A 27970-nucleotide genomic window follows, 5' to 3' on the forward strand; every position below is an offset into this window, starting at 1 on the left:
CAGCTCCCTTCAACTCCCCGTTGGTCCCAGGCCGGCTGGCCCCTTTTCCTAGGAACCCTCTCAAGCCCGGCTTGCACCAGCCTGTCCAGCCCCATGGGAGTCACCAACCCCCCACCACACTCCATCTCCCTGGCCAGAGGGATTAGCTAAGGGGTAGGCGCGTGACCCAAACTGGGCCAGCTGGAGGGTGCCAGCCCTTTGGCGTCACTAATTGGTTCAAAGATAGGCCACTATCTGAAGCTAGAAGAGAGGCACAGGAAGGACCTCCAGAAAGAAGCAAGTTTTATAGGTGTATAATGACTGTTGTTATAAGCAAGTTATAACATACATAAAGTTGTATAACCAACCTTTATAGTTGTATATATTTCTAGTTGTATGACAATCATCACAACCCAATTTTATAGCATTTCCACCCCAAATCCTCAGTACTCCCCCCCCAACCTGTCTCCTTTGGAAACCATAAGCTTTCCAAAGTCTGTGAGTCAGATCCGTTCTGCAAAGAAGTTCATTGTGTCCTTTTTTTAAATTCCACGTCAGTGATAGCATTTGATATTGGTGTCTCGCTGTCCAACTGACTTCACTTAGCGTGATAATTTCCAGGTCCATCCATGTTGCTGCAAATGCCGTTATTTCTTTCCTTTTCATGGCTGAGTGATATTCTGTTGTGGATATGTACTGCATCTTCTTGATCCACTCCTCTGCCGATGGACATTTAGGTTGTTTCCATGTCTTGGTTATTGTACAGAGTGCTGCAATGAGCATCGGAGCACATGTGTCTTTTTGAGTCGTGGTTTTCTCTGGATAGATGCCCAGGAGTGGGATTGCTGGATCAAATGGTACTTCTATTTTCAGACTTCTGGCCTCCTGAACTGTGGGAGAATAAATTTCTGTTTATTGAAGCCAGCCAGTTTGTTGTCATCTATTATGTGGCCTAAGAAAACTCATACCCACTTACATAACGTAGCCATTGGCAGTGTGGTTGTATCACTAGGGAGTTTTAAAACTTTGATTCCATGTCTAAACATCTATTTTTAGGAAATAATTGGAACAGGAGTTCCTGTCATAGCTCAGTGGTTAACGAATCCAACTAGGATCCGTGAGGTTGTGGGTTCGATCCCTGCCCTTGCTCAGTGGGTTAAGGATCCGGCGTTGCCGTGAGCTGTGGTGTAGGTTGCAGATGCGGCTTGGATCCTGCATTGCTGTGGCTCTGGCATAGGCCAGTGGTGGGAGACCTCAGTTCCTCTCCACCTGGGCCCCTCTATGGGCTGCTTGGGCTTCTTCACAGCGTGGTGGCTGGGTTTCAAGAGCAAGCATCCTAAAAGACAGGAAGCAGAAGCCACCTGTTGGTCAAGAAGTCACAGAACCCAGATCCAAGGAGAGGGGACACAGAATGCCATCTCCCGATAGATGGGATGTCAAAGAAAGTGCGGGTCTATTTTATTTGTTTTGTTTTTTATTTTTTACATTTATAAAAAAATTTATTTTTGGGAGTTCCCATCATGGCGCAGTGGTTAACGAATCCGACTAGGAACCATGAGGTTGCGGGTTCGATCCCTGGCCTTGCTCAGTGGGCTAAGGATCTGGCATTGCTGTGAGCTGTGGTGTAGGTCGCAGATGTGGGTCGGATCCCACGTTGCTGTGGCTCTGGTGTAGGCCGGCGGCAACAGCTCTGATTCGACCCCTAGCCTGGGAACCTCCATATGCCACGGGAGTGGCCCTAGAAAAGGTAAAAAGACAAAAATAAATAAATAAATAATAAAACTGCTATAGGGCTGCTGTGACAATTAAGTCAAATCATGTAATCACACTCTCAAAGGATCATCCATGGTTGACTTATTAAACACAAAGAAGGAAAAGAACTTTACAGGGAGAAGCCTGGCAGACAGGGCTCAGCCAATGATCAAAACTGGCCTCACAGTAATGAACCAAACCAACATAATTGCTGCTTTTTTTTTTTTTCTTTTTTTTGTCTTTTTTTGTCTTTTTGCTATTTCTTGGGCTGCTCCCTCGGCATATGGAGGTTCCCAGGCTAGGGGTCGAATCGGAGCTGTAGCCGCTGGCCTACGCCAGAGCCACAGCAACGCGGGATCCGAGCCACATCTGCGACCTACACCACAGCTCACCCCAACGCTGGACCCTTAACCCACTGAGCAAGGCCAGGGATTGAACCCGCAACCTCATGGTTCCTAGTCGGATTCGTTAACCACTGCGCCACGACAGGAACTCCAATTGCTGCTTCTTAAAGAAGCCAAGCGTCGTTCTGTCTCAGGACCTTTGCACTTGCCCCCTCTCATGGCCTCAGACTGAGCTGCCTCATCTTATTATCCACAGGGCTTGCCTGTTGACTTCCTTCAAGTCTCCTCTTCAATGTCAGCACCTCAAGAAGGTCCCTGGACCCTATATGCAATAGCCACTCCCACTCTTACCCATACCCCTCTGGCCCTGCTCTGCCTTTCCACTTTCCCCTGAAGATGACATGTCTATTTTTGGAGTTCCCTGGTGGCTCAACAGGTTAAGGATCTGGTGTGGTCCCTACAGAGGCTGAGGTCACTGCTGTGGCTCAGGTTTGATCCCTGGCCCGGGAACTGCTGCATGCCATGGGTGTGGCCCCCGAAAATGTCTATTTAAAAAAAAATGTTTCTTGGGGTTCCCCTCCTGACTCAGTGGTTAACAAATCCAACTAGGAACCATGAGATTGCGGGTTTGATCCCTGGCCTCGCTCAGTGGGTTAAGGATCCAGCATTGCCATGAGCTGTGGTGTAGGTCGCAGACGCAGCTCAGATCCTACGTTGTTATGACTCTGGCGTAGGCCGGTGGCTGCAGCTCCAGTTCGACCCCTAGCCTGGGAACCTCCGTATGCCGCCAGTGCGGCCCTAGAAAAGACAAAAATAAATAAATACAATAAAATAAATATTTCGTTTATTCTTTTTCCCCTGCACTAGAATGTCAGCTCTTCAAAGGCATTCTTGTCTGTCTTGCTCACTGCTATAGCCCCAGCAGCTAGAATAGTGCCTGGAACCCAGTAGGGGCTCAACAATGAATGAATGAATCTGGTGGTAGCAGCTCAAATGTCACCTCCTTGATGAGGTTTCCCTGAGTTTCATTCACAAGTGAAGGGCCTGGACCAGGGGGTTCCCCCCCCGCCCCAGGGTCCCCCCCCCCGCCGCTGCCTCCCCTCGCCGCTGTTTTCAGCTGGTGCTTCCATGTGACTCTGGGGGCTGAGCCACACTCATCTGTGACTCCTGAGCTTATGCCCCAGCAGACCACTGCCATTCAGGTAATGGTCCTTCTAGATCTGATTTCCACCTGTTCCCAGGCCCCGCTTTGTGAAGCAGGTTTACATCTGGCATCTCGGTTCGTTGTCACACATCCTTCTGAGATGGGTGTGGTCGCCCCCGTTTACAGACGTGGTCCAGAGAGGAGTGACAGCTGGCCAGAGAGGATCAGACAGTGGTTGCGGGCAGAGCCACACCTAGACCCTCTCACTCCTGCTTCTGAGGGAGCAAAGGGCATGAAAATTATACTCCATGGGGGGCCCCTCTGGAGGATCATAGAATCAGCTCTTCCAGAGGCTGCAAACCCATAGGGCTCACAGCTAGGAGCTAGTTCAGCGAGAGTCTTCGATTTGTCACAAGAAGCGAGAAATTCTAACTTGGCAACAGACTCCAATGAAGCCAAAACCCAGAACAGACCCTTCCGTGGGCTGGATGCTAACTTTTGGCCAGTAGTTTACAACCTTTGTCTATTGGAGTCTATGTAGATTCTAGACGGTCCTCCATTTTTTAGGCAAGGAAACTGAGGCCCAGAAAGGGGAGTATTTTGCCCAGGGTCGCACAGCAAGAGCCAAGATTTTAAAATCTCTGGTCTGAAGGGGGCAGGATTTGGAGGGAGTGACAAAGGATCCCCACACCCCTAAGCCAGTGCCTGAGACCCCCTGTAAGGTGACTCAGGCCAATGTGGAGGAGGCAAACAGAAGCCTAATTTCAGGGGCTGGTGGCCTTGGGGAGAATGGAGTTTCAGAAGCAAACACACCTACGTTCAAATTCCAGCCCCAACCAGAGTTCCCTGGTAGCACAGTGGGTTAAGGACACATCTCACTGTTATGACACACGTTCCATCCCTGGCCCAGGACTTCTGAATGTCACAGGCGCAGCCAAAAAAAAAAAAAAGACAAAAACAAAAAACCCCAAACAAACAAATGAAGAACAAATTCCATCCCCAACTCTCACCAGCTGTGTGACCTTGGGCCAGGCTGTTCCTTCTCTGAACCAAGAGTCTCTCCTCTGTAACATGGATACAGGATGCCCTGGAGAAGGATGACTCACTCTCAGTCTTGGCTGACCCAGGGCTCCTTCACTCAGCCCCAGGGTCCTGGCCAGACCTCATGGGTTCCGTGTGTCTTGGATCTTGCATGCCGCGACCATGCTTTGAGTACCCGGGAGAACTTCAGATGTGGTTACCAGATAGCATCAGCAACAGTACCAGTGCCTATTTCATCAACATCCCGGCTCTGCTCACACAGACTGCACCACATCAGACTGTATGGCTTCTCAGAAGGCCTCTGCAGGACAAGCTTGGTGACACTGGAGCTAATCTCCCGTCCCAACCCCCACCTCCCTGCCGAAGCCCCTTCCCAGCCTCAGCAAGTGTCTGATTCCACCACTTAGGCCCCATCCGTGGCTAAGAAGCAGTCCCAGCCCTGGTTGGCCTGCTGTTTTTCTTCTCCTTTCTCTCTCTCTCTCTCTCTTTTTTTTTTTTTTTTAAAAAGCAAGCTCTGTCTTCAAATTGCAAATGCCCACAGAGGTTGTGCATTAGCTTTCCATAAATAATTTCACCAGCCTCTCCAGACACTTAGCTATGAGTGGGGGTAGGCAGGTGGTCTGGCTGGTTCTGGCTTCTCCCCCTCTAGGAGGGGGGAGCCCCAGCCCTCTCCTTGCAGTGCCCAGAGGTCCAGCCAGTTCCTCTTACAGCAGAAGTATGCTGGGGCAGTAATTTGGGCAGAAATGCCTTCTGGGAGGTGACTGCCCAGCCCATTAACCTGTCCTGCCTCCTTCCCTGCCCCAGGGCCACTGTTTTGTCTGAACTCTGGACCTTGGACTCCATTGCCTCCCAGGCTTTCCCTGCCCCTTCCTCAGTCCCCCTCAAACTTGTTCCTTCCCATACCAGGCCAGCAGCCTCCCGGCCCCCCCGCAGCTGGGGCACCTCTTGACCTCTTCTCACCTCCCAACATTTGACTTGAGACTCATGACATATCTCCCCTGATGGGTTCCTGGCCTTTGGTCTTGCTCCCCTCTGCCTCTGCTTGATAGCCAGAGGGAAGATTCTAGAACTGTTTGGCAAGGGCCTTCCAAGCCAAAGAGCAGCTCATCCCACCCGTGTTACCTCCCTCATTTCCTGCATCTGATAGCAAACATTTTCAAATTCCAGGCATTTTTAAATTCCCCACATCTGCGTGGAAAAAAAGGTATTCATTGTTTCCCTGAAATTAGAATCAAACTGGGTGTCTCCAGAGTTCTCTTCTGGCGCAACAGGTTAAGGATCTGGCGTTGTCACTGCAGTGGCTTGGGTTGCTGCTGTGGTGCAGGTTGGATCCCTGGCCCGGGAACTTCCACATGCCATGAGCTCTGCCAAAAAAGAAAAAAAATGGAACGAGATGTCCTATAGTTTACCTGGCAACCCTAGCGTCAGTCCCAGACAGCGTGAGGTTTTAGTATAATTTTTTAGTATAGCTATGTTTAAGTGCAATATTTGGAACATACTTACACTAAAGCGTGATTCATTGTTTACATGAAATTTGACTTGAATTGGCATCCTGCTTTTTTATTTGCTAAATCTGGCACTCCTGCATAGGTATCGGGGGCCAGGGGGGCTGCCAGGGGTTGAACAGCCGCAACCCGACCTGAACCCTGAAACTCTGCCCTGCAGTCGGGCTGAAAGACTCCTTTCCAAACACCTGCCCGGATCCCTGGAGAGGGCTGGACCCCAGAGGCTCCTGGCAGGAATTATTCCGCTGCTGCCCACTTCTCTCCTTGCCCTGGGCCTGGTTTCTTCCTCCATAAATTGCAACTCAGCGTTTCTCTGCCCCCTTTCCCAGCACCTTCCAAGGATCCAACACCTGAGCCAGGGACTCTTGGCTGGCAGGGCACACCCAGAAAGCAAACAGCCCTGTGGGAGTTTCTGTTGTTTGGCTCACACAAGGACCTAGAAGAAAGATTAGGGCAAAGGGTTTTTTTGTTGTTGTTTATTTGTTTTTTTGTTTTTCTTTCTTTCCCCTCAAAGTACTTTGTAAACCATTAAACCACCTCAATGACAATTAATTCTGGGAGTTCCCATGGTGGTGCAGCGGAAACAAATCTGACTAGTAGCCATGAGGATGTGGGTTCAATCCCTGGCCTCGCAGTGGGTCAGGGATCCAGGGTTGCCATGAGCTGTGGTGTAGGTCACAGACGTGGCTCGGATCCTGCATTGCTGTGGCTGGCAGCTATAGCTTCTATACAACCCCTAGACTTCCATAGTCCTCGGGTGCCTCTAAAGAGACAATTCATTCAGACAAGGATCACCAACAGATGCTAAAACCATCGGCTGAAAGTTTTTTGGGAATTAGGACATTCACAGGGTATCACGATAAAAGTTACCTTTAGAACAGAGACCAGACAGGCGCCAATGAGGGGGTGGGGAGGTGGGGCTATGATCACCTGCCCTGTGATCAAATCTGTCTCTAGATTAGAGACAGACGATACCTGCCAGGTAAATGCTATACCTCACCTGGGCTTAGAGCCAGGGCCAGAAAAAATAATGGCAAGACAGGAACTTTGAAGCAACTGGGACAAGTGGAGTGTGGACTGGGGATTAGATAACTGTGTTGTTTCAATGCGAAATTTCCTGGATTTGATATGTGCACCGTGGTATGTAGGAGAACGGCCTTGTTCTTGGGAGATATGCGACCAAGCGTTTAGAGGTGAAGGGCCACATATTTGCAATGAACTCTCCACAGTTCAACAAAAGCAAACAGAGAGATAGGGAGAAGGGAGAAAAAGGTCAAATGATAACAGTTCGTTGTGCTATTCTTGCAACTTCTCTGTACATTGGCCATTTTTCCAAATAAAGAGTCTGGGAGAACACCCACCTAGAATAAAAAAATATCAGAAGTAGAATGGGGTCTTAAAAGTCTTGTCACCTCCCCGCCTCTTTCCACCCTTACCCAGAGAGGGGAAGGCCTGGGCCTGTGGTCACACAGTGAATGGCAGATAAACCCACCCGACTTGGTCAAAGTCCTAAGAGTAAGAAGGGGCCACCTAACCATTGTCACCCCCCACCCCCAATTCTTCTCCCTGCTCCCCCTCATCCCCCAACACTAAGCCTCCTAAGGCTGCCCTACAATTGTCCTGAGGCTACCCTAGAATTGTGCAGGAGGTGAGCAGCCCCCATGGAGTCTGGGAGAAATCCACCCATCCCTCTCCAAAGAAATTGGACCACAACGGCTCCGCGAGGCCAAGCCTAGCAGGTGGGTCACTTTCTAGGGAAGCTTCCAGATGTAACCAGGAGTGAAATCTCCTTTTCAATGTGAGTTAGAGGAATGAGGTATAAACAGCAGGATTTATATGAGAGCAAACAGCTTTTTTTTTTTTTTTTTTTTGTCTTTTGTCTTTTTAGGACTGCGCCCAAGGCATATGGAAGTTTCCAGGCTAGGGTCGAATCGGAGCTACAGCTGCTGGCCTACACCACAGCCACAGCAACGTGGGATCCGAGCCTTGTCTTCAAACTACACCATGGCTCAAGGCAATGCAGGATCCTTAATCCACTGAGCGAGGCCAGGGATCGAAACTGCAACCTCATGGTTACTAGTCAGGTTCATGAACCACTGAGCCACAACGGGAGCTCTGCAAATGGCTTTAATAATTTATGATGTTGTTATGCCATTAATTTTATGTACCTAAACAATTATGAAAAAGTTCACACGAATAAATTTAAAAAAAGAAATGGACAGTAAATGCGACTTTAAGAGAGGCAACAGGAGTTCCCATTGTGGCTCAGAGGATTAAGAACCTGACTGGTAACCATGAGGACACAGGTTCCATTCCTGGCCTCGCTGAGTGGGTTAAAGGATCTGGGGTTGCCTCGAGCTGCAGTGTAGGGCACAGACATGGCTCGGATCTGGCGTTGCTGTAGCAGATCCAGCAAGCAGCAAGCCGGCAGCTGCAGCTCCAATTCAATCCCTAGTCAGCGAGCTTTCATATGCTGCAGGTGTGGCCCAAAAAAAGAAAAAACAAAAGAGGGGCAACAGGAGTTCCCGCCGTGGCACAGTGGTTAATGAATCCGACTAGGAACCAGGAGGTTGTGGGGTCGATCCCTGGCCTTGCTCAGTGGGTTAAGGATCTGGCATTGCCGTGAGCTGTGGTGTAGGTCGCAGATGCGGCTCGGATCCCGCGTTGCTGTGGCTCTGGTGTAGGCCAGTGGCTACAGCTCTGATTCGACCCCTAGCCTGGGAACCTCCATATGCCGTGGGAGCTGCCCAAGAAATGGCAAAAAGACAAAAAAAAAAAAAAAAAAAAAAGAGGGGCAACAATAGCATGATAACTTTGGGAGGAAAGCTATTTCCGTTTTGAGTCTACAAGTGGGTATGCTGATGTATACGACAGTGTAAGACAGAAAAATAGATTCCATCCTAACTGTGATTTTGTAGGATTGTTTGTTGGACTAATATTTATAGCCTTAAGCTAAACAGTATTTCTGTTTTGTTTATTTACTGCCATTTAGGGGATGAGTCTTTTGAGGAAAAGACCTGCGTGGGAATCTTTCAAGGCTTGTGAGGATGACTCACAGGAGAAAGCCAATTTAGTCAACTCCAAGTTTCACACGGAAAAACAATCTGGCATCGCACATCCACATTCATGAGAGCCATCATCAATGCAGGTGTAACAACACGAAGAGAATCAAAAGTGAAGAGGGAGGAGTTCCCGTCGTGGCTCAGTGGTTAACGAATCCGATTAGGAACCATGAGGTTGCGGGTTCGATCCCTGGCCTCACTCAGTGGGTTAAGGATCCGGCATTGCCGTGAGCTGTGGTGTAGGTCGCAGATGCGGCTCGGATCCCGTGTTGCTGTGGCTGTGGCGTAGGCCAGCGGCTGCAGCTCTGATTAGACCCCTAGCCTGGGAACCTCCATATGCTGCGGGTGCAGCCCCAGAAAAGACCAAAAAAAAAAAAAAAGTGAAGAGGGAAAATGCAGAGGTTTGGGGTGATGTGCTGCTCCCCTGGCCTCCGTGGAAGGTGTCTCTGGAAAAGTCACCTGTGCCATGGGTGCCCTAGCAAGCACCCAGCTATTGAAACTTACTGGCTGCATATGCCGCCAAACTTTCCAATTTGATTACTTCCTTTGTCATATTAAAATTGTGATTATTAAAACTGAAATAAGGCCTAACTGATCTGCTGTGACATTGACCCTCCCGTGCTGTGCTAACAGATCCCTCTCCCTCCTTCCCTCCGTGTGCTCTGCCTAGTTTTCCCTTTTAAAACCAGCTGGTCAGGAGTTCCTGCTGTGGCGCCACAGACCGGAGGCATCTCTGCAACACCAGGATGTGGGTTGGATCCCTAGCGCAGCACAGTGGGTTAAAGGGAAAGGATCTGGCATTGCTGCAGAGCAGCGGGATCTGAGCCCTGGCCCTGGGAACTCCATATGCTGTGGGGCAGCCAAAAAATAAACCCCCAGTTGGTCAGAATTCCCTTGGAGTGCAATGGGTTAAGGATCTGGTGTTGTCACTGCTGTGGTTCAGATCACTTCTGTGGCACGGGTTCAATTCCTGGCCCTGAACTTCCACATGCTAAAAACAAAAACAAAAAACCCCATCTGGTTCCTGCCCCCCCCCAATCCTCCAGGGCTCCTCACACTCCGCCCCCCCATTCCCAGTTCCCTCCACCTGGGTCCCCATACCTTGACCTCACATCACACCACTGTCCCTCCAACTCCCTCTGGCCTTGCTGACCCTGCATCTGTCCACTTCATTCCTACTTCCAGGCTCTGCTCAGTTCGTTGTGCCTGGAAGTCCCAGTTGTTCTCTACCTGGTCAGCAGCACACTGCAGGAACACACTGCCTGCTGCAGGCTGCTGGTCAAAGTACCAGGAGCTCACATTTGGGTCCAAGACCATTCCAGAAAAGCAGAGAGCCCCCTGGGGCCAGCATGGACCTACCCAGAGCAGGTGCTCACTGTGGAATTCACTCATTCAACAAGTATTTATTGAGCACCCACTGTACGCTAGGCTCTAGGCAGGCAGGGGACTTCGACGCAGAGTCCTGCCCTCAGGGAGCCCGCAGTCCACTGGGATGGGCAGACCCTCCCTGAGGAAATAAACAGGATGACCTCAGCTACTGCGAGGTCCTAGGGGCTGCCTGGAGAAGGGGTCAGGCCTTGCTGAGGAGGAATCCTTTGTCCTAAAGCCCCAGCAATAAGCCAGTGCTGAGCCTGAGGCGGCTGGGACAGCGTTCCAGGGGAAAGGCCTGGAGGTGGGACCGAGCTGAGCGCTTTGGGGAACAAGAAGGCCTGTGGGTCTTCTCAACGTGCTCAGAGACCTGAGATCAGAGACCTGAGATCCGAGCGCGACGGAGTTTCCGGATTGTATTTTGGATCCCATCAATGGGGGGGGCGCCATCAATGGGGGGGCGCCATCTATCCCCTTTGGGATGGCAAACGTGGCCCACCCCAGGCCACACTGCGGTCCGGAGCCCCGCCGGGGGCTCCGGGGGCGACTGCAGCGGCCCCTCCTCCACTCAACGCGCGCCCGGGTCCAAATACCGCGGGATTCCCCCACGTCTCTCCACTTTCCCCGCGGACGGAAGCGGGCGGGGCGGGGCCTCGAGCTCGGCCTCCCGCCCCCCGAACCCCGATTGGGCCGCTCTCGGGCCCGCCCCTCCTCCGAGGATGACGCGACCAGGGGGCGGGTCCGGGGCGCGGCAGGCAGGCGGTCTCGGCGGCGGCGGCGGCGGCGGCAGAGCGAGCGCAGAGCGGCACCACCATGGGGGCCCAGCTGAGCACGGTAGGCGGGGAGGAGGCGCCGGCCGTGGCGGGGCGAGGGCCCGGGGCGTCGCTGCGGACCGGCGGGCGCCGAGGCCTCCTCCGCCGGCAGCGCCGACTGCCACCCGGCGCCAGGGGCAGGGGGCGGCTCGGGCGCAGAATCCCACCCCGCCCCAGCCCGCCGCGCCCGGCGGACACCAAGGGGCGGTGACTCACGCCTGGGCCTGTGTCCCCCCAACCCCCCGGGCCCGGCCTGCCGGCAGAGGGGCGTCACCCGGAGGCGGGCGGCCGAACATTCGGGGCGCCCCGCCCTCCGTCTCGCCCTCTGCCCGGCCCGGCCCGGCCCGAGCGTTAAGCGGAGGGGTGCGGATGTGCGCGCGCGAGTGGTGAGCTAGAGCCGAATGAACGCGATTGGCGACCCTGCGTGTGAGCTAGTTTGAGTGTGACTGAACACGTGTGAAGTGTGACTGAACTAGTGCGTATGTGTGTGAGAGCGTGTGACCAGGTGTGTGGGTGTGTCGTGTGCGTGTGCAGGAGTGGGTGTGGGGGTGAGAGACTGAGAGTGAACGTGTGTGAGTGAATAAGTGAGCAGGTGTGCAGGAGTGTGAACGTGTGACTCTCTGTGAGTGTGTGCATGTGGAGTGTGTGTGTGTTTGTGTGTGTGAGTGTGAGACATTGCCGGCGTGCACAGTTTTGATTGGCATCCACCACCACCGAGCCCTCTTGGTGCGCTGCAGCTAGGCTCTGGCTCTCAACACAGCAAACCTGGGGTCTGTGCTGCTGGCCCAGTTCTACAGATGAAGAAATGCCACTCAGAGGTGGCCACCTGCCCGGCTGGCAGGGCCCGAACTTGCAAGGCTGCAAAGTCCACTGTCATGCTGTCACTTTGGTTTGGCCCAGGGCTACCCATCTCTCCCCCAGGGACACCTCCTTGCAGATGTCTCAGAAGCCACAGTGGTGACCAAGGGCTTGTGTTCCACATTGAGGCTATGGCCAGAGGGCAGCCCAACACCCCACCCCCAACTCTGGTCCCCTGGTGCTGGCTGGGCCCGTGGGGAGGGCTGCCCCTGGGAAGGTTAGGCCCAGAGCCTCTGACCTGGTTGCCTCCTCCGCCTCCACCCAGGGCCCTGGGACTTGGCTGGGGCCTGCTTCCTCCCTCTGACTGTGAGGTCCCCCTCTGGGACTAGACAGAAGGCCTCATGGCCTGGGTGTTTGCTCCTGAGCATGTGGCCCTGCCCAGGCCTCGGGGAGGATGTTTAGACCAAGGAGCGGCCTTGCCCAGGGCATTCCGGCAGACGTCACCCCTGCTCCATATAGCGTCCTGACTGTGTTTCCCAGAGACCGCTTCCCCCTTCACTGCTCGGCCTCCTGACTCCATCCAGACCCCCACCCCTGCTGTTTTCCCACACTGCTTCTCACCTTCCAGTTGGGTTGGTTGGATTTGTCTCTGCGTCCTCGGGATGTGGCTGCTTGATGTTTTTGCCGAGTAGCCAAGCACTCCTTGCAGCCCCTCTGCAAGGGCAGAGCCCTCCCTGTCTGGGCATCAGAAGACCTTCACCAGCTCCTGAGCCTCTTCTGTCCAAGGGGTGGGTGCAGTCGCCCTTCCTTGGAGGTCCTGCTGGGATCCCTGCTTGGCCCGAAATGCCCACAGCAGACCCCAGCCCTGCCTCCTGGGGTCTGTGGGAGGCCCTGGGCATCTTATCTGAGACATGCAGGCTGTGAAAGAGGCCTCCTCCCACACGCGGAAGGGAGAGTGCTCAGGGGTTGGCCCCTGAGTCTGCCGGCCACCTGAGGGCACGTTGGAGGCTTAACCTGCCTTCCTCCACTCTGGCTCCCCTGTCCCCAGCACAGCCGCGTTCAGTGGACCCTGACTGGCTGCCACCAAGGTAGAGTCCAAGGCTCGCCCACTCCCCCGGCAGCTCTGTGCCTCGTCCATGGCCCCGGGCCCTCAGCCCCTGGGAAGCAAGGCTGTGTCTCCCCTTGGAGGGCGGCTCTGCTGTCCACCTGCCCCTCCTCCTGCGGTCCCTTCCCCCGGCAGTTCTGAGCCAGGAGCCCCTCGCTGCAGAACTTCCTCTGCTCCCTCCCACTTCCTCCTGCTTCCTGAGAAGGGGTCCATGAGACAGGCAGACACTCAGATCCCAGCTGGACAGCTGGCGGGCGGGCAGCAGGTGGGTAAGCCTCAGCACAGGGGACTGTGCCTGAGGAGCAAGGGGCGTGGGAGGGTCCTGGCCGTTCCTTCTGCCCACCCAGACCTGACCTGGATCCCAGTGGGAATCCCAAGGGGGACCAGCTGGGTAGGGTGCCGTGTGGGGGTAGCAGGCCTCGCCAGCCCCTCTACTGTGGTGGGTGATCTGGGGGCATCCTGAAACTGGCACCCTGTTTCCCTCTCCCCTCCCTGTGTCATCAGAGGTAGGGAAGGGCAAGTGGTGGGTTCCCTCGTGGGGCCAAGCGTGGCCTGCAAGGCATCGGGTCAAGGCCTGGGAGGCAGCTGTGCCCTAGAGCCCCTGGGTGGCTTGGGTTAAGTAGAGTATGCGTGTGTGTGTGCGTGTGTGTGTGCGTGTGTGTGTGCGAGCAGCACAGCTGAGGAGGAGCTGGGATGGGCCTTGGTCTCGGCCGCCTGCCTCCTGTTTACTCTGCCCACTGCTTGCAGGGATGGGAGTGGTGCCTTGGACCGGGAACAGGGCATCCCAAGCCCTTGCTAGTCTGGTAAAGCCTCCAATTTTCCAGCGGCGAAGCCTTGCCTTTCCACTGCACCCTTTTCCCTGCCTGTGTCTGTCTCCCCTGCTGGTTTGAGCTCCTCAGGGACAGGGTCCCCTGACCTGTGTCCCCCACATCCCACGTGGGCCCTGGCATCTGTGTCCATCGGGGTTTGTGGCCTGAAGGACTGGCTGACAGTGAGGGTCTGTCTACAGCTGCCTCCCCAGATAGGAATCTGTACAAAGCCCACCTCTGCTCTCAGCGGGGCCAGACCCTCTGTAGGTGGGAGAGGCGGTGTGGTGCTGGGGCTCAGTGGGGCCGCCTGGATGCCCGGTTCCCACCCTGGCCCTCGGGCCCGTTCTCACCCGAGCCCAGTTTCCTCACCTGAGGGCTGGTGGCTCCCGCTTCCCACTTGAGGACGGGGTGGGACCCAGGGCACCGCAGCCCTACCCTCTGCATGGTCCTGGGGTTGGGGGCAGGGTGGAGGGAAGGCTGCTGACCTTTCTCCACTGCTCACGGGCTCAGCGCCTTCCAGCAGCAGCTCCAGCCCCCCCTACACCTCTGGGAGTAGGTGTGCCCAGCAGGTGAGGGAAGAGCCAGAGGTCAGGATGTTCACCCGCCCTGCCTGTGCTCTGCGGTGGGCTGAGCCCTGCCCTCACCTGGGAGGTATCTGGCCTCTTGTCCTGGTTCCTGAGACTTTCAGACAAAGTCAGAAAGGTCGGGGACTGCGGGGTAGGGCTTGTTCTCGTCCCTTCTTGCATTTGTCCTCAAATATTTACTGTCTCTGCTCTGAGCGCTGGAGATAACACACAGGTCCCCCTGCCCTCCTGGGGCCTCTGCTCCAGTGTCTGCTGTTGAGTATTATATGCCAGGGAAGCTGGCCAGCTGTACCAGCCCAGGGCTGGCATCCAGGGCACACAAAGCTGGCGCTTGGGATCTGCAGGTTCTGAGGGAGGGCTGAAGCCAGTGTTCAGGCCTCGCCTTCAGAGCAGGTGAGTCTTTTTCATGGCTCAGCACTTACCACGGGCTGGCCTTTGGGGGCTCGGGGCAGGCCAGAGATTTGGGGTAAGCGGCAGAAAATTGGGAACCAGAGCCCAGACTCCTCCCCAAGCCTCAGTTTCCTCATTTGTCCAGTGAAAGATGCAGCCGGCTGGTCTCCCGCCGGAGCGCAAGTAAGGAAATGGGAGGGAAGGGGCTTTGCAGACGTAAAGTGAGCTGCAGGCGCGGAGGGCTCGGTTCTTACACTTGGCTCTGCACTTGAACAGCTGTGCTGGGGGAAGATAAAACTCCAGAGAGCACCAAACACAGCTCCGCTTGGCTCTTAATGTCATTTAAGTTTATTTCCAGAGCTCCCAACAATGGTGATTTCCTGCAAATGTAACTTCACTCAACTTTTTTTCCTAAACAATGTTCCCCTTGGATATGGCTTCGGTCCCTGTTGACATGGGAGAGGCCGGAACAGAGGAGTCATCAGAGTAGCTCTCGTCCCCGTGGAGTCTGCGGGGGATGCAGGGGCTCCAGAAATCTGCCGAGGGCTTGATTAGCTAGAGAGGGCCCAGTCAGGTAAAATCTGACATTTGAGCTGGGCTCCGGAGGACGAATAGGAGTATGTTGGTTGGATGAGGGAAGAGAAAGGGCACTCAGGGCAGAAGGAAGAGGGTGCCAAGGCCTAAGGCAAGAAAGGCTTGTGACTGACCGGAGAACAGGCAGTGGGGAGCCATGGGGGGTGTTTGGGAGAGGGGAGCCGTCCTTTGGTTTGGGCAGCTGGGGCCTCACTGCAGGAGGTGGGACGGTGGACTGTGGTGGAGCAGGGGGATTTGGGCTGTGGGCTCCATGACGGGCACAGAGAGGGCATGTGTCCTGGGACGTGGCTTGGGAAGAGCCATTCTTAGGGCTACACTGGCCTTGGTGGCATGGCCATGGCCATGTCACTTAATGTCTCTGAGGAATAGGGACGACGGTATCACTGGGCGGGCGTGTGGTCCTCTGAGGATTGGCTTTCATGCTGTGTAACCTGATGACCGTCGCAGTCCCTACAGCCTGGGCTGGAAGAGGGGATTGTTCCCAAGCATTCACCTCCCACTCTGGGAGCAGTGCCAGCTTGAGACACGGGCCATGTGGGCTCTGTGCGTGGCCTCCTCTAGCCTCCGTTCCTCCCCAGCCCCAGATCAGCCTGTCCTTATGCTCGTGAGGAAGGGGCAGCCTGGAGCGGGGAGGAATCTCTCCTGAAGTCCTGAGCTGGGACTCAAACCCGGGTCTCCTGACCCCAGAGTCCAGGGCTGCCAATGGGCCTCAGATGAGACCCAGGGTGTGTGAAATACTGCTCGGTGGCCAGGACATGGTAGCTGCTGGTTAAATGGGCAGGTGGCCAGAGACCCTTTGTGTGGCCGTGTGCAGGCCGGGGGTGTGTGCTGGGCCTCAGACCTTCCCTTTAGACCCTTTGGTTACAGACCAGGGCCCTGTGGAGGTGAGGCCTTGGCTGCACCAGCCTGGAGGCCCTGGGCCCTGTCTGTGCGGCAGAGAGGCACCATGTTCTGAGCCCAACAAAAGGCCTGTAACCAAAGCTGCCGCTGAGCAGCTTGAAGCTGCTGGGCCAGTTTGGGGGCCAGGGCCAGGCCTCTCCTCTGCTTAGATAGTCCATCTCCCAGGTGGGTGGTAGGGAAAGCTCCTGGGTGTGTACCCACCTCCCCCAGATTAGAGACCCCGTCCGTGACCTCAGCCCCCCAGTGCATCTCATATCCCAGATCCCCCGGGCCACAGACCAGGCAGTGGTCCTTACCTTCCTTCTATAGACAAGAACGCCGTGGCTCAGAGAGGCCTCAGGTACTCAGCCGGAGTGTCCTCCTGGCTGATGGAGCTGGGGATCCTGGCAGGACTTCTGGGAGGGAGTGGACAGTGGGCTGGGCCTTGAGAGGGAAGGATCTCACCTAACCCTGAACTGGACAGGGGCCCCTCCAGGTCTGTGCGCTGCAGAATACGCTACCTCAAGAGGCCTGCAACGGAAGCAGAGAGGCCTCCATGCAAGCGAGGCACTTGGCCCTGAGCTTCCTGGCAGCCAAGGCAAAAAGGGGGCCTTATAGGGTTATGATAAGAAGAATGCACCTGGTCATCTGCTGTGAGAACTAAGGTCAGGGAGGTTTCCTAGGGAGGGCGAGTGAACAAGCTGTGAGACAGCTTTCTTGAGAACCACCGTTTGCTTTCACTTCTTGACCTTGCTCTTTGAACCACCAATGGGCTCCCCTCTCCCCTTTTTGTTTGGAAATAATTTCAGACTTAACAGCAAAATTGGAAGAATGTATAAAGAACTCTCATACACTCTTCACCAAGATATACCAGATGTTACCATGTGCTACATTTATTTTATAGTGTGTGTGTATTTTAAGCTGTTTGAGAGTAAATGACAGATAGGGGTCTTTACCCCCAAATGCCTCAGTGGCTCTCTCCTAAGAACGAGACATTCCCGTTGTGTCACTACAGGACAATGATCAAGTTGGGAACATCGCATTGATAACAGTGCCAGTTTCTAACCCATGGGCCTTAATTCATATGTCACCGTGTCTCACGATTGTCCTTTACAACTGTCTTGTCTTGTTTTTTTTTCTTGGCTCAGGAGCAAATTCAGCACCACCCATTATATTCGGTTCTGTCTCTTTATTAGTTTCCCTGGGCTGCATATAAATTACCACAAACTAGATGGCATAAAACAATAAGAAATTCATTCTTTTGTCATTTGGAGGCCAGAAGTCTGAAATCAAGATATTGGCAGGCCTGTGCTCTCAGGAGGTCTAGGGGAGGGTCCTTCCTGGCTCTTACTGCTTCTGGTGGCCAGAGCTCGTATGTGACATCCCTCAACAAGGCCAGGGAAATTGACTAAAGGAAGGGAGGGAGGGCAGGAGCACAGGTACATATTGCTCAAGATGAAGCAAGGTACTTGTGAACTTTATGCAGAGCTTCCGGGCAGCCAAGGTGAAAAGGGCTACATCCTTGGTTATATATGTAGCTCTCTTGGTCCCCTTTCCTCAGGGGAAATGGAGCTTTTCCAACAACAACCCAGCATTGAGGTGATGGCTTTCACCAGCCTGGGTTTTGTAGCTTCTCCCAGTTGGCACCAAAATGGAGCTGGGGTTTGCTGGATGATGATGGTGGGGAGAGGGCCTTCCTGGGAGAAGGGACCATGTGAACAGAGGCACAGAGGTGTGAACCACCAGGGGGGTGGGGGTGCACAGGGCGGAGAGGGGCAGGGGGCAGGCCCTTTCCTCTGCCCGAGCTGACCTTGTGTGTCTGTCCTGTCATTTCAGTTGGGCCACGTGGTCCTGTCCCCAGTCTGGTTCCTGTATAGCCTGCTCATGAAGCTGTTCCAGCGTTCCACCCCGGCCATCACCCTCGAGAACCCAGACATCAAGTATCCGCTGAGGCTCATTGACAAGGAGGTCTGTGCTGGGGCCAAGGGGGGGTCACAGGGCATGGGCGCCTCTCCTTGTCGGTGTCACGGCATTTCTCAGGCCCCTGCTGTGTGTTCAGGGCATGGCCCCTCCTTGGAAGGCGGTCCTATTTATTATCTGCGCATTTGACCTTGGGGAAGGTGAGGGGATGTGCCTTCCTAAGCCTGCCAGGAAGTGACAGAGGGATTTGAACCCAGGTCTCTGACCCCAGAGCCCGTTCTCTGAACCACACTCGCTATGCCCCAGAAGGGCAGAGTGGGAGGGACCCTGTATGGACTTGTGGGGCCAAGCGCCCATTTCACAGATGGGAAGAGGGCAAGAGAGGTCACCCTTGGAGTGAGGGGTGGGACCAGGACTCAGGCCCGGGGCTCGTGGTCATCCCAGGGCCCCTTCCTTAAAGATAAGGACTCTCCTCCTGATCCCCAGCCCCCGGCTCACCTGCTCAGACTGCCCAGAGTCTTCTGCATCTGGCAGGTTCTCCAGTGACCTTGTCCCTGCCTGTGGCTCCGTCCGCTCCTCCAGCAGGCCTGCCCCTGCCCTCTCTGTTTGGCACTTCTTCTTTTCAAACCTCTGACCACGACTTAAAACCGCCCCCTTCCTCCTCTGCCCGCCGCCCACCCTGTTGGGCTGCTCTTTCTCATCAGAGCCCCTCCTGTGTGCTATTTCTGGCCACTGCAGCTGCCTCCAGAGGGCTATGACTGGCGAAAACTGAGTCATGGGGCAGAGAAAGCCAGTCACCTGCCTGATGCCCGAGTCCTGGGCTCCACAGGAGAGCTGGGCCCCCTGTGAGTGTAACTGTACCAGGAGTTCATAGAAGTTGAAAACCAGAGCGAAGCCAAAAAAAATAAATAAATAAAATAAAAAGGTCACCACTTCCAGGGTAGGACTACATCCGTCCATTCAGTATGTGTTTTTGGTTGGCTTGTTTGTTTATGGGCACACCCATGGCATATGGAAGTTCTCAGGCCAGGGATTTCATCTGAGCTACCGCTGCAGCACAGCCAGATCCTTTAGTCCATTGCTCTAGGCCAGGTATCAGACCCAGGCCTCTGCAGCCACCGAAGCCACAGCAGCCAGGTTCTTAACCCACTGTGCCACAGCAGGAACTCCTCCATATTTTTTTTTAGGGCTGCACCTGCGGCATGTGGAAGTTACCAGGCTAGGGGTCGAATTGGAGCTGCAGATGCTGGCCTATGCCACATATCTGTGGCCTGCTAACCCTGGATCCTTAACCCACTGAGCGAGGCCAGGGATCGAACCCACATCCTCATGGATACTGGTCTGATTCGTTACCAGTGATCCACAATGGGAACTGCCTCCACGTTTTATACGCAATTTTTTTCTTACTAAAACTTAAACAAAATCATAATGTCTTGAAATCTTTAACTTTCTTTTTGGCCATGCCCACAGCATGCAGAAGTTCCCAGACCAGGGACTGAACCTGTGCCTCAGCAGTGATAATGCTGGGTCCTTAACTCCCTAGGCCACCAGGAACTCCCCTTTTCCTTTTTGAAAATTCTTTTTCCTTGTTTTTTAGTTCTAGAAGTAATTATAATTTTTCGGTGCTCGCTCTGTCTGTGAGGTGTGAGTGTCCCCCTTCCCCACTTCCAGTCGCAGGTCAGCCTGAGCCTCTTCTGGTGTCACATTCATATGTACATGGTGTGTGAAGGTATAGGTATGTGTGTATTTAATTTTTCTTTTTTAATAACCTGAGTTTTTACCCAGCTACACAACATGGACACCTTTTCCTGTCTAACCCAAAGCCTAATTTTTTTTTTTTTTTTTTTGGTCACATCTGCAGCATGTAGAAGTTCCTGGACCAGGGACTCAACCTGAGCCACAGCAGTGAGAATGCTAGATCCTTAACCCTCTGCATCATAAGGGAACCCTCCCTCAATTCGTTATTTTTGATGACTGTCTAGTATTTTTTTTTGGTAAGGATGTCACACAATGGACCCTCCCAGCCCCTTTGAGCAGGTGGCAGACATCCCAGCCGTTACCCTCCCGCATGGTAGCCTAGACGTGGCTTTGCAAGGTCGGCAGGTGTGCCTGCTCTTGATACTGTTGCTGTGGCACAGGGAGGGCCCCCGGCTGCCTGTCCTTCCCCTCCGTGAGCTGAACAGACCAGGTGATCCGCAGGGCGGCCCAAAGCTCTGCATCTGCTGCTCACATCCCCTGGGCCAGCAGCCTTCTGCACGGCAGCTCCGTGCTAAGCCCTCTCAGACCCCAGCCTTGTGACTTCCGCTGTGCTGGGCTGGAGGTTGTGCAGCACAATAATTGTCAGTGTCTTTTCCTGATTTCTCTTCTTCCTCCAAAAACGTCTGTTGCGTGGTTTCCTGATCTCGAGCCCCAGGACCAGCTGATCGTCCTGCCATCCACTCGCAGGAGGCCCCGGGGCTCCGTTTGCAGCTTCAGGCCTGGGCTGTGGGACTGAGAGGCCCGCTGGCCACCAGCAGACTGACTGGTGGCTGGGCACCGTCTCTCCCGAGGTCCAGGCCACCTGCCTCTGCCGTGGTGCTCAGAGTGAGGCTCTGTCCCTCTGGAGAGCTCTGTCGCCCCCCTCCAGGGGGTATCACTGTCCATCACTGGACCTTGCCTCGTGTGGGTATGAGCGTAGGCTGGGCGGCTAGCTGCCTGCTGTCCCCATCCTGCTGACCTGGTGCCAGGGAGACCCCACAGGGGCCTTCCGGAGCCCGCTCGGAGTCAGGGCACAGGTTTGGTTCCCGGCTCTGACCACAGCTGCCTGCAGGGCACTCGCTGTCCTTGGCCCATTAACCAGGCTCCTTCCCCAGCTCAGCCTCGCCCTTCAGCAGCCTCTGCCCTGCCTGGAGGGGAAGTGGCCCTCCCCCAGTGACCACACCCGGGTGCACACGCTGTGCGGGGGTGAGGCCTGGCTTTGGGCCCCAGGCCTTGGCCAGCCCCAGCGACCGCCCAGGCAGCAAGGCTGCCACGCCTCCTGTCCTGCGCAGGCCACCCCGTCATGCTGCCCTGCTTCTGTCCCGGAGGGGAGCTTTCAGCATAGTGGCTTTAGAGCCCCTCTGTTGAGTCCCAGTCCTTGTCTCAGCACTGTGCACTTTGCCGGCCCAGCCCCCGAACTCTTCCCACCGCCCCAGGGTACTTCTCAAACTGGGGCAGAGATGGCTCCTTCGCTCCTGCCTTTGGAATTTTCTGGGCTGTCTGGCAGCCTCCCTTTGGGATCTTGAGCTTACTCCCTGCTCTGACTACCACACGATGTGACCCTGGGTGGGTCAATGTCCTTTTCCAGGCCAGCAGAAACTGAGACACACCCATGTGTGCCTGACCTCTGTGCGCACACACATGCGTGTACAGGTTGTGTGTCTACATGGGGTGTCGGTGTCACTTCTCGCAATGACGCTCGGGTGCTGGAGAGGGCTGGGGGTTCTAGGCCTAGTGGCCCCTCTGCCTTGGGTGCTGTCCAGCAACTCGGCCTCTTTGCAGGTCGTCAACCATGACACCCGGCGGTTCCGCTTTGCCCTGCCGTCGCCCCAGCACATCCTGGGCCTCCCTGTGGGTGAGTGCGGCCCCGACCCAGCCCGCACGGCACCCGTGCTGGGACAGAGAGGTGGGGGCTTTCAGTTAGAGCAGGGAAGGCTTCAAGGAGGAGGTGACAGCCACCCTGGGCCTTCGAGGGTGAGTGTCAGAATGAGAGGGCAGTAGCCAACACGAGCAAAGGCAAAGAGCTGGGATGTGATGGCAGTCCCGGGGGTGAAGGGGACACTGGGAGCAAGGCCAGGCCAGGCTCTGAATGCTGGGCAGGGGGCAGGAAGCTGGTTGACAACACGCAGGGGCCCTGCAGGGGATCGTCCCCAGCCCAGATTCTCCCCTGCCGTCCCGCAGGCCAGCACATCTACCTCTCGGCTCGGATTGATGGGAATCTGGTCATTCGGCCCTACACGCCCGTCTCCAGTGATGACGACAAGGGCTTTGTGGACCTGGTCATCAAGGTGAGGTCTCAGGGCCACAGCTGCAGGGGGGTGGGGGTGACCACATCCCCCGCTGGTCTCCAAAGGCCCTATGCTCGCCTGTGTCTGGATTCCAAGTGCACAGCCGATCCTAGTTCATGGAGGTCGCGGCCAAGGGCAGGGCTGGGTTCAGGCCGAGCATCTTCAAACAAGGCCAGGTCCCCTGCAGAAGAGGAACCAGGAAGGCCCACCGGCTCGTGCAGGGCTGACTCTCTTGCTCTGGGAGCTGGGCGCCTGCTCATCCCCTGAGAGGCGTCCCACAGGCCCACTGGGGGTGCTGTGTGCGGGGTCATGGGGCTGGGAGCTGGGGTAGCCACACACCGTGGGGAAGAGGGAGCCAGTAGAAACGATAGACCAGAGAGACACAGAGCAACCAGCAAGGATCTTAAAAAACAAGATGCTGAGGGGAAGGAGAAATGACCACTTCAGCCTAGTACATTTTTATGAGAATTACAAGCTTTCTGGAGTTGCTGCTGTGGTGCAAGAGGAGTGATGGCACCTCTGCCGTGCCAGGACGCAGGTTCGATTCCCAGCCTGGCACCATGGATTGAAAAAAAGGATCCCGTGTTGCTGTAGCTGTGGCATAGGTTGCAACTGCAGCTCGGATCTGACCCCTGGCCTGGGAACTCCATGTGCTGTGGGACAGCCAAGACAAAGAGGACATCTAGCAGTGACCCATGTCCTCTGATTACACGTCCAACAGGTGTGAACCAGCCTTGGCTGGTAGAAGTGGGGTGTGGGAGACCCTCCCTGGTCAAGGCCCAACCTCCCACAGCCATCCTGACTCAGGGCCCCTGGGGACCAGAATTCCTGTCCCGACTCCACTGTGCAGGCCCCAGGGCCCCTCCCTGGGCCCTTTGTGGGTGGAGGGACAGAAGCAGAGACCCGCCCCACCCCCAACCCCACTGGGCCACAGCCTTAGCCTCGGGTCTTGCGGGGTCCTGGATTGGACGTGGGTTTGTGAAGGCAGAAGAGAGCTGGGCCCATCGGTCCTGGCTCTGGCCTGGGTCCCTTAGCTGATCCCAAGCTAAGCTTGGTGTCATTTAGACCCCGTGCTGGGTGCCCAGGCCCATCCAGCCTCAAGAGCCTGTCACTGGCTGGATAGTGGACACTGAACAGGTGGTCACACAGAGTCAGCGTTTGTTCCAGGGTGCAAGCACAGGAGACTGTGTGCCTGGAACGGGCAGCGCTGGGGCAGGGGCGGGTGATGGGAGCTGCCCCCTGAGCAGGCAACAGTGGGGTGAGCTCAGGAGACAGCGACTCGGTGGGGAGGGGGAAGAAGACCTTCCGGGGGCGAAGACTCGAGGGCTGAGAGGTAGGAGAGGTCAGCAGGGCGGGGCGGAGCCTTGGGGGCAGTTTGGGGCTTCGTCCCGAAGGAAAGGGAAGTGGTCAGAGCTGAAGCATCTGTTCTCATCGAAGTCACTTCAGCCAGAAGTGGAGAAGGTGTTGGGGCGGGGATTTACACCGAGGATGAACATCCCACCATGACCAGGCCTTTCCGGGCTTGGAGACCTCGCCGGCCCCCCGGCCCTGGATGAAGGTCGGAGCCACGGCCTGGCACGCAGTGCGCTCTGCCCTCCCCCCGCCACCCCAGACACACAGACGCATCCCCTGCGCTGTGGCCCCCAGAGCTCTTCTCCCCACCCCTCCCTGAGGCCCCAGCCCCTTCAGGCCCCCTGGCCTTTGCACGTGCTGTCCCTCCCCTGCCACCTTCCTCCCTCTCTCCCTATCATCCCTCCTGCTTGCCCTTCAATCAAGGCCCCGTGCAAATGCCCCCAGCGCAGCCGCCCCAGCCCTGAGCAGGGTGAGCTCCTCCTCCTCTGTGGGCCAGTCTCTCGTACGAGGGCTGGAGGGCATTCCTTTTTCCGAAGCTGAAGTCCCCAAGGGCACGGGGACGGAAGTTGTCCCAAGCATGATGCTTTTATGGCAGCGCAAAGTGGAAAGAATTAAACATCCACCAGGAGGGGCGCGGCCGAGCCGGCTTCCCGGAGCCGCTGCCCAGCTGACAGCCGTGGGAGTCTCCTGCCGGCACGGGTCCCAGAGACGGTTTGTGGCGGGACATTGTACATCAAGCCCCCTGGTCGGCTGCCACGGACACCGGGCTGATGCTATGCCTTCTGAGGGGACCCTGGGGGAGGGCAGACCCCCGGGGGGGCCAGGACACAGACGGGTAAGTTCAGATGCCTGGCAGGGGCCCTGTGTGAGGAGGCCCCACACGGCTGCAGAAGACCCCCCACTGGTGACCTTTCTTTCCCGCTGTGGCCCAGAGCTCCCCACGCAACGCTGGGGACAGGGGTCTGAGGACGGTGGGTGTGTCTTGGCAGGTGTACTTCAAAGACACCCACCCCAAGTTTCCCGCCGGAGGGAAGATGTCCCAGTACCTGGAGAGCATGAAGATCGGAGACACCATCGAGTTCCGGGGCCCCAACGGGCTGCTGGTCTACCAGGGCAAAGGTGATCCGGGTTGGAAGCCCCGAGACCCGGTGGGCGTGGCGGCTGCTGGTGCAGGGCCCCATTGCTGCGTCTGACGGGTGACTGGTCAGGAGAGCCTTCTCTCCAGGGCCTCAGTTTCCCCGGCTGTTAGGGATGAGTTGGCCAACACAGGGGTTGCAGACGAACCGCTCATGGGGGCCAGATCCGGCCCACAGACCAGCTTTGGCTGAAAGCAACCCGGGGGGAGGGTCGAGCTGGAACACCCCAGCTCTCCAGCCTCCCGGGGTCCCCTTGGCATTTGCGCCGGTCCTGGTCTCACCCTGGCTGGCTGAGGCGGGGGCAGGTTCTCCTGCCCGGCCTGTGTCAGAGCCTCGGCCCTTCTCCCGCAGGAAAGTTTGCCATCCGCCCGGACAAGAAATCCAGTCCCGTCATCAAGACGGTGAAGTCTGTTGGCATGATCGCGGGAGGAACCGGTATGTGCGCCGGAGCCCCTCGCCGTGTCCCTGGTGGGCAGGTGCCAAGGGGCGGGGGCGGGGTGGGGGTCATGGCACAGATTCTGAGGGACTGGGAGCTGCCCAAGGTCAGGGACCAGGCCCCGTTGTCCTGGCGCCTCTCCCTGGGCGTCTGCCTGGCACTGGGCCTGTGTGTATGCAGCAGGCGTTCACTCCGTGTGTGGGGGCGGCCGTTTTGCAGGCATCACCCCAATGCTGCAGGTGATCCGAGCCATCATGAAGGACCCGGATGACCACACCGTGTGCCACCTGCTCTTTGCCAACCAGGTCAGTGGGTGTTCCTGAGTCTGCGGACCTGACGTCTGCACCCTTGTGGGGTGCCCGGGGTGGCTGGAGCGTGAGGGGTCGGGCCTGGCTGGACCCGCATGGGGCTGCGTGGTGGGTGGGGGGGGGGGTGAGGCACCTGGAGCACCCCCCACCCCGAGATTTGCTGCCTCAGAACCTCAGAGTCCCCTTCAGCACAAGCAGAGTTGGGGTTGGGAACCCACCAGTGAAGTGGGAAGAGCACCAGGCTGGCTGGGGCCGGCCCAGAGCCCAAAGGGCTGTTTTCACAGGTGAGGTCCCTGAGCCGGGGCAGGGGTGGGTGGGTGCAGGTCGGCCCTGGGCTCTCTGACTTCTGCGAGTGTGTCCTCTTTCCCATGCCCACTGCCGGCCTGCCCTGGCCTGCTGTGTGGCCTTCGACAAGTCGCTTTCCCTCTCTGGGCTTTGCTTCTTCACTGTGGAATGAGCTGATGAAGCCAGGTCATCCCAAGGATCTTTCCAGGTTCAATGTTTCATGACTGAATATGAGGATGTCCCTTTGGCGTGAGGCTAAGATAACACAGCCCCCCTGTGCCTCTCAGCTATGGCTCAGGTCCCTTTGTCCCAGCGTCTGTCTGTGAGGACTCCGAGCCTGGAGTGGGAGGGACTGGCCACCTGCACAGCCGCAGAAAACGGCCCCGAGACCCACTGAGCTGTCCTTGAGTGGGCCTGGGGTGGGTGGAAAGAGCCAGAAACTCCCAGCAAGCTGATGGGGTGAGAGGGTGGGCAGTGGTCAGCCTGGTGGTGCTGGGTCAATCTCTGTGAGGCCGTCAGCCCTCTGTCGCTTGGATGGGCATCATGTCACCGATTAGCCTGGCAGCCAGCGAGGTGGAATCCACACGTGTTTGTGCCTTTGGTCGGCGCAACGTCGCAAGCCGTGTGGCCTCTGGAAGGTACACTCCACGCGCGTGAGGGAGTGAGAGTGACAAATGCAAACATGTGAGAATCGCCCTGACCTCAGGGCCCCTCTGAGGGTCTCAGGGACCCCAGGGATGTGCAGGCCACGCTGGGGACCCGCTGCTTTGCTCCACCTGAGTCACTGCCCCTCCCTCCTTCCCCTCAGTGGCCTCAGTGCCCGCTTCCGCCACAGCCCCTCCGTTTGTTCCTCTGTAACGTAGGGACGGGGACCCACCTCCCAGGACAGCTGTGCAGATGAGGTGGCCTTGGAGAGGAGAGCTTAGCGTCTCGGAGATGCATGTTCTTCCTGGAGCAACGGGCAGCGGAGGCTGGCGGGGCGGCAGAGTGAAGACGGGGTCCCGAGTTGGGAAGCTCAGGGCCCTGCACCTGCCTCGGCCTAAGGGAAGCACAGCTTTTCAGGAGGGCGTCAGAGAGGCTTAAACTACAGGGTGTACCTGGTTCTGGGACAAGGAGACTGTTATTCTAAAGCTTATTCGTAAAGTAGTGCTCACTTTCCTAAGCGGAAATATTTATTTATATTTATTTTTATTTGGCTGCACTTGCGGCACCTGAAAGTTCCCAGGCCCAGGCTCAAATCCAAGCCGCAGCTGCAACCTACCCCACAGCTGCAGCAGTGCCAGGTCCCTAACCCACTGCCTCACAGTGGGAACTCCCCAAGTGGGATATTTTTCTCCCTTTAATATGACAAAGTGATGCAACATGGCCTGGAAGATAAAGTATATGTGCACAGCCAAGAAAGTGTTGAAAAAGAAGAGCGCCCAGGAAGAACCTAGAGCCCTAGATGTTAATACAGCCTTACAGTGTCAGTGATGAAAGCCGTGTGGCTCTAGAGCCATGCGTGATACCTGGACTTAGTGAATTTGCTGTGTTTCTGGGTGACACAGTGGGAAATCCAGACTGTGCTGGAACATGCTAGAACATGGGGCCACTGACATCTAAATTAATTAAGATTAAATAAAATAAAAACTCATTTTCCCAGACTCAAGAGCCACATCTCATGGGTTCCACAGCCACAGGTGGCTCGCACTTACTGTATTAGATAACATAGATCTAGAATATTCCCATCATTGTCAAAAGCTCCATTGAACAGCCTTGGCCTGGAAACAGACCCAAGCATAGGTGAGGCTATGCAATGCAGGTGACATCTCAACCCTGAAAAATGGCGGGGGGTTAGTTGCTATGCACTTAAAAAACACTAAGTATAGAAAGTGAAGTTTAAGGAGTTCCCATCTTGGCTCAGCAATGACAAACCCAGCTGGTATCCATGAGGATGTGGGTTCAATCCCTGGCCTCGCTCAGTGAGTTAAGGATCTGGTGTGGCCGTGGACTTCGGTGTAAGTTGCAGATACTGCTCAGATCTGGTGTTGCTGTGGTGTAGGCTGGCAGCCGCAGCTTCTATTTGACCCCTGTCCTGGGAGCCTCCCTATGTCATGGGTGTTACCAAAAAAAAAAAAAAAAAGAAAAAAAGAAAAAAAGTAGACGGCGAGCGTTTTTACAAGAAGTATTGTTGAGTGAATGTACAAGGGTGGCCAGTCTAAGCAGGCCGCCAAAGGAGAGCCTGCTGAGGAGAAGACTGCTGGAGCCGTCTGCTTAAAAATGAAAACTCCTCCGCGGGAAAGACCCTCACACTGTAAAGAAGGTAGAAAGATGAATAAGACGAGATGCATAATGCATCGCC

The 27970-nt window shown here is 55.9% G+C and overlaps 1 protein-coding gene and 1 long non-coding RNA gene across 6 annotated transcripts in view; one reads left to right on the top strand and one right to left on the bottom strand.

The window, feature by feature from the left end:
• Window positions 1–264: 264 nt before the first annotated feature.
• LOC146403091 (uncharacterized) lies at window positions 265–12650 on the bottom strand. Of its 3 annotated transcripts, XR_014802946.1 has the most exons (4): window positions 12427–12650; window positions 4230–7126; window positions 956–1315; window positions 265–869 (listed from the first exon to the last, which is right to left on the bottom strand). It is a non-coding gene; the product is annotated as an uncharacterized LOC146403091 (long non-coding RNA). The 3 variants fall into 3 exon arrangements; XR_014802948.1 differs by lacking the exon at window positions 956–1315; XR_014802947.1 differs by lacking the exon at window positions 265–869 and having other exon boundaries at window positions 1061–1315; window positions 4230–4306.
• The window catches only part of CYB5R3 (cytochrome b5 reductase 3), a 58941-nt gene continuing 41914 nt past the window's right edge, over window positions 10944–27970 (top strand). The window contains 7 exon segments of one of the 3 annotated variants that reach the window (NM_001444495.1): window positions 10944–11029; window positions 18003–18134; window positions 21606–21678; window positions 22005–22111; window positions 24454–24583; window positions 24952–25035; window positions 25256–25341. In NM_001444495.1, the coding sequence (NP_001431424.1) occupies window positions 11009–11029; window positions 18003–18134; window positions 21606–21678; window positions 22005–22111; window positions 24454–24583; window positions 24952–25035; window positions 25256–25341 (633 nt within the window). In that variant the 5' untranslated portion in view covers window positions 10944–11008. 3 annotated transcript variants of the gene reach the window in all.

Source organism: Sus scrofa, chromosome 5 (assembly GCF_054392235.1).
Source record: "Sus scrofa isolate SSC_HxYL_T2T_F1_AM1 chromosome 5, Sscrofa_HxYL_maternal_Yorkshire_Landrace_v2.0, whole genome shotgun sequence".
NCBI lineage: Eukaryota > Metazoa > Chordata > Mammalia > Artiodactyla > Suidae > Sus > Sus scrofa.